The following is a 4,919-nucleotide window of genomic DNA, read 5'->3' as shown; positions in this document are numbered from 1 at the left end:
TCGAGTAACTGCCATGCTCTCAATTTCCTGCCTTTCCACATCCTGCTCCTTCTGCCTGGGATGCTGCTTGCCTCTTCCCTCTGTTTTTCCTTTGGCTGACCCAAATGGTGATTTTGGCCTTGCCTAAGATGCCACCTCGCCAGGGGAGTCTTCCTTGGCTTTCTCAGGCTGGGTAGATACTACTCCAGCATCCCCCTAGCACCTCATACTTCCCTTACCAGAGCCCAGGAGACCCTGTGTTGGTCACGTTTACTCAGCTGGGCTCTTCCCTAGACTGTGAACTCCTTGCACTGTGTCTGGAGCCAGTGGGTACTCAGTATTTACCGAGTGCATGAGTGAATGAATAAAAGCACTTTATTCAGGAGGCAAAGGCAGCCATCCAAGGTCTTGCAGTAAGGGAGGGACCTTATCAGACCTGTGCTTACAAGGACAGGCTGAGGGCAAGTCTGGCAACCAAAAGACGATCATCACCAACATGTGAGGATGAAAAAAGTTCATTTACGCCATGCTCTTGGATTTCTGGGGCTGTGAAACTTGTTTCTTTTCTCTTCTTGACCACATCTGGATACTGGATATGCCAGAAACTGCCACGGTCCTGAAGGTGGGAGGCTCTCCTAAAGAGCTCGTGACTGGGGTTTAGGCCCCGAAATCTTGCTAGAATTAGGCGCCTCCGGCCAAGAAGGCTGTGCGAAGCCAAGGCTATGTGGGGAGCCACCGACATTGACCCTGCATGCGGGGAACCTGGAGCGGTCTCTGAAGATCCCACTCACGCCTAGACCTCTCCATCTCTACACTTGCTCGAGGAGCTCACGGCCCGTCTACTTCTCCTTAAATGTGTAAATACTGCTTCCTGATGAGGAGGGCTGGAAGGCCTTCCGCGTTCCAGGCACGCGGCGCTTACAGCTCCCAGCTGGAGGTCACGCGATGCGGTCGGAGCGTCTCTATTAGAGACGCCGCGCATCTTGGTTTCCTCGTCTGCGCAAAAGACACTCCCCAGACGGCGCGGCCTTGAAGGACCGGGGGGGGGGGGGGGGGGGTGCCGCGAAAGGTGATAAAGTCAAGGTGCGTACAGCTAGCTCTACACGCAAGGAGGGAAGCCAGTGGGCCGAGGGAGACGCAGCGCTGATCCCCGCCTAGGCACGGGCTCCAGCCCTTGAGCAGCAGGGTCTCCGAGTCCTCCCTCGTGCCGACGCGAAACCGTGCGGCGCGTCCGCGGAAGGGGCCGAGATTCCCGCCGCGGGCAGCGGGAGAGAGGCGAGAGGGCTTGGACTGGGCGCTCGGGGAGCGGCGAGGCTGCGAGGGGCGGCTCTGGGCGCTGCGCCTCCCGCGCTCCGGCCGCAGTTCTGGGCGCTGGGGGCGGGCGGGGGAGGAGCCACGTGGGGAGGAGCAAAGCCTGGAGGCCCCGGGAACCTTGGGCAAAGCCAGAGAGGCGAGAGCCGGATCCCGGGCGCACGGCCCCGGGAGAGCGCGCCGTCCGGGCCGAGCGCCGCGGCCGGTTCCGTGCGCAACCGGGCAGAAGGGCCAGTGCTGACGGGGAGAGGCTCCCAGGCTCCTAAACCGTCGCAGAGCTGCTGGGCTGCCCGCCGCCCCCGCCGCCCCGCCGGGGCCCAGCCCGACCCGCCACCTGCGTCCCGGTTGCGCCATGGATCCTTCGGAGAAGAAGATCTCGGTGTGGATCTGCCAGGAGGAGAAGCTGGTGTCTGGTCTCTCTCGCCGCACCACCTGCTCGGACGTGGTGCGGGTGCTGTTGGAGGACGGCTGCCGGCGGCGACGGAGGCAGCGGCGGGGCCGGCGGCGGGGGGCGGCCGGCGACTCGCCAGGCCGGGAGGAGCTGCGGGAACTCCTGGACGAGGACGACGAGGACGACGGCGAGGCGCTGCCGCAAGGCATGCTGTGCGGGCCCCCGCAGTGCTATTGCATCGTGGAGAAGTGGCGGGGCTTTGAGCGCATCCTGCCGAACAAGACGCGCATCTTGCGCCTCTGGGCCGCCTGGGGCGACGAGCAAGAGAATGTGCGCTTCGTGCTGGTGCGCAGCGAGGCGTCACTACCCAACGCGGGCCCCCGCAGCGCCGAGGCGCGCGTGGTACTCAGTCGCGAGCGCCCCTGCTCGGCCCGGGGGGTCCCGGCGCGGCCCAGCCTGGCTCTGACCCAGGAGAAGCAGCGGCGGGTGGTGCGCAAGGCCTTCCGCAAGCTGGCCAAGCTCAACCGGCGGCGCCAGCAGCAGCCGTCGTCGCCCTGTTCGTCCGCTTCGTCGTCCACCGCCTCGTCGTGCTCGTCTTCGCCGCGGGCCGCGGAGAGCGCAGCGGTGGAGCGCATGGAGACGCTGGTGCATTTGGTGCTCTCACAGGACCACACCATCCGTCAGCAGGTGCAGCGGCTCCGGGAGCTGGATCGCGAGATCGATCGCTATGAGGCCAAGGTGCACCTGGACCGCGTGCGGCGACACGGAGTCAACTACGTGCAGGACACTTACTTGGTGGGCGCCGGCATCGAGGTCGACGGGCCCAGCCCGGGAGAGGAGCCGGAGGCGGCTGCGGCTCCCCTGGACGGCGAGGCGCAGGCGGCCGCGCTGGAGGAGCTGGCCCGGCGGTGCGACGACCTGCTGCGCCTGCAGGAGCAGCGAGCCCAGCAGGAGGAGTTGCTCGAGCGCCTCTCAGCCGAGATTCAGGAGGAGCTGAACCAGAGGTGGATGCGGAGGCGCCAGGAGGAGCTCGCGGCGCGGGAGGAGCCCCTGGAGCCTGACGGCGGCCTCGACGGCGAGCTGCTGCTGGAGCAGGAGCGGGTCAGGACGCAGCTCAGCACCAGCCTGTACATCGGGCTCCGGCTCAACACGGACCTGGAGGCCGTCAAGTTGGATTTGGATTACAGCCAGCAGCAGTGGGACAGCAAGGAGTGCGAGCTGCAGGGCCTTCTCCAGACTTTGCACACGTTGGAGCTGACGGTAGCGCCCGATGGGACTCTCGGCTCTGGCGGACCCTCCCGGGAACCCCGGCCCCAGGGCTGCGCCGAGGTGTGGGTGGATCAGGCCCGCGGACTGGCCAAGAGCTGTCCTGGCAACGACGAGGACTCGGATACCGGGCTGAGCTCTATGCACAGCCAGGACTCGGACTCAGTGCCTGTGTGCGAATCTCTTGTGTAAGAGGAGCAGGGTGGGAGAGGGGGACGATCCTTCTCCCTTCCTCGCAGAAAGCACTGGCATGGCCGGCTCAGGGACTTGAAACCAGGCTGGGGGTGGGCCGGGGAGCCCTGCCAGGTAGCAGCGCTCCCACCGGGCGGGCGGGGGCGGGGGAGCTGGGGACACCGGTCCTGCGAGGGCGCTCCTCTGGTTCCCCAGTGAGTATAGAGGGGTGCGGGACAGGGAGGCCAGGTCTCCATTCCAAGCTCTTTCTGGGGAAGGAAGGAGGGAGGTGGTGAGAACCACCTGTCCTGGAAAACAAAAGCCCCAGGGAAACTGACGTGGTCCGAACCCATTTTCAAAAAAAAAAAAAAAGAAAAGAAAAAAAGTATTATGAAGATTTCAGCAATCTTCTGTATGGGAAAGACTGATGGCAGCTAGAACTTTAGTTTGCGGCGTAAAGTGCTTTTGAAAGAAACTCTTGGATGAAAAGGAAATTCCTTGAATGTTAATTGTGACTGTGAACGTGTTAAAACTAGCCAAAGAGGAGTGCTGGTGTTGGTCTCAGCCTTACTTACATCTCTGATAAAACCCGCAGGCACCCAAATCCTGGCTCTTTACCTTCCTGCAGACTGGGGAATTACCCCTCTGCTAAACTGCTCATCTTTTAATTTCTTTCAAAGGCTGAGCTGTGTGGAGGTCTAACCCTGCATTTCCTCCTTGCAAATACAGTATGTGTTAAAATAGAATCCTTTCCCTAAAATAACCTTTTATTATTACAAAAGCCAAACATAACACTTTTGAGATAGAGAAGCCTGGCAGACATAATCCCTGGTTACTGTTTAATCGAGACCCTTTGGGATTTGCCCCTGCAAAGGGACCTCTGCTGTCCTTTCTTTTCATTCATGTTGTCGCTTCATCCACTGAATCACTGTTACTCCAAGAAAAATAAAAGGGAAGTTGCAGAATTCAAGTGAAGTGCAACTAAAGTTGCTATCTAATGAGCACTCTGGTTGAAACGGAGACTTGAAAGCAAAGATCTTTGTTAGTGTTCAGCTTTTGAACTAAGCTATATGATTAAAACCAACCATGACCTCAAGGTATTTTTACCCCAACCCAAGTCTAACTTCAGTAGCTTTGGTCAGAGATTAATTAGTTACTTGTCCAAGCCTAAATTGAGAGTGCAAATATCAACGTTTACTAGATAAGGCCCCCAAAAGAAAACGTAAAATAAAACAATCTACTAGTACACCTTGGGTGAGCAATTTGATTAACCAGGGCATGTAGCCACAGATAAATGCATAGAAAAGTGAGCTTAAAGGTGACTTGAATTATTCTTGTCTGGCTCATGCCTTTGCACACACCCAGAGATACGAGTGCAACCCCTCTCTCTTAATAGCTGGTGATGGAGCCCTGGTGGGGACCCAGTGTAATTGTTCCAGTTATTTCAATGAAAAGTTATCAGTTGTAGCTAGTTGTTGCCCCGTGGAAGGAGCCTGTTGGCCCTGTTCCCTCTGGAGCTCAGGACTTCTGAGGAATGTGGGATCTAATCTGTCCTGAGGAGGTATTAACAATGGGGTGTGTGTGTGGTACCAGCCTGCTGCAGAAGCCTGGTATCAGCTTAACCATGGAGGGGCTGGCTCCAGTTTCAACACCACATGTGAAGATAACTTAAAAGGTCTTGCTTTATCAAGAAATTTCTTTCCTTTGAGAGATTCTCTGTCTGCTTGTTGCTAACGGGGACCTGCCCACCTGACCCCCTCAAACCATTTGAGCTATGTCCTTTTTGGGGACAACCCTCCTC

General features: G+C 58.5%; 1 protein-coding gene across 1 annotated transcript; it reads left to right on the top strand.

Moving 5' to 3' along the window:
• Positions 1-1,441: 1,441 nt before the first annotated feature.
• On the top strand, positions 1,442-4,913 carry RASSF10 (Ras association domain family member 10). The gene has a single exon (XM_006746212.3). It carries the CDS (start codon positions 1,643-1,645, stop codon positions 3,137-3,139), a length of 1,497 nt encoding a protein of 498 aa, XP_006746275.2. The 5' UTR covers positions 1,442-1,642; the 3' UTR covers positions 3,140-4,913.
• The last annotated feature ends 6 nt before the right edge of the window (positions 4,914-4,919 follow it).

The sequence above is a fragment of the Leptonychotes weddellii genome, chromosome 11 (genome assembly GCF_054177405.1).
Source record: "Leptonychotes weddellii isolate Sample4059 chromosome 11, ASM5417740v2, whole genome shotgun sequence".
NCBI lineage: Eukaryota > Metazoa > Chordata > Mammalia > Carnivora > Phocidae > Leptonychotes > Leptonychotes weddellii.
The sequence above is the reverse complement of the archived record's forward strand: the minus strand, read 5'-3'. Positions and strand labels throughout refer to the sequence as shown.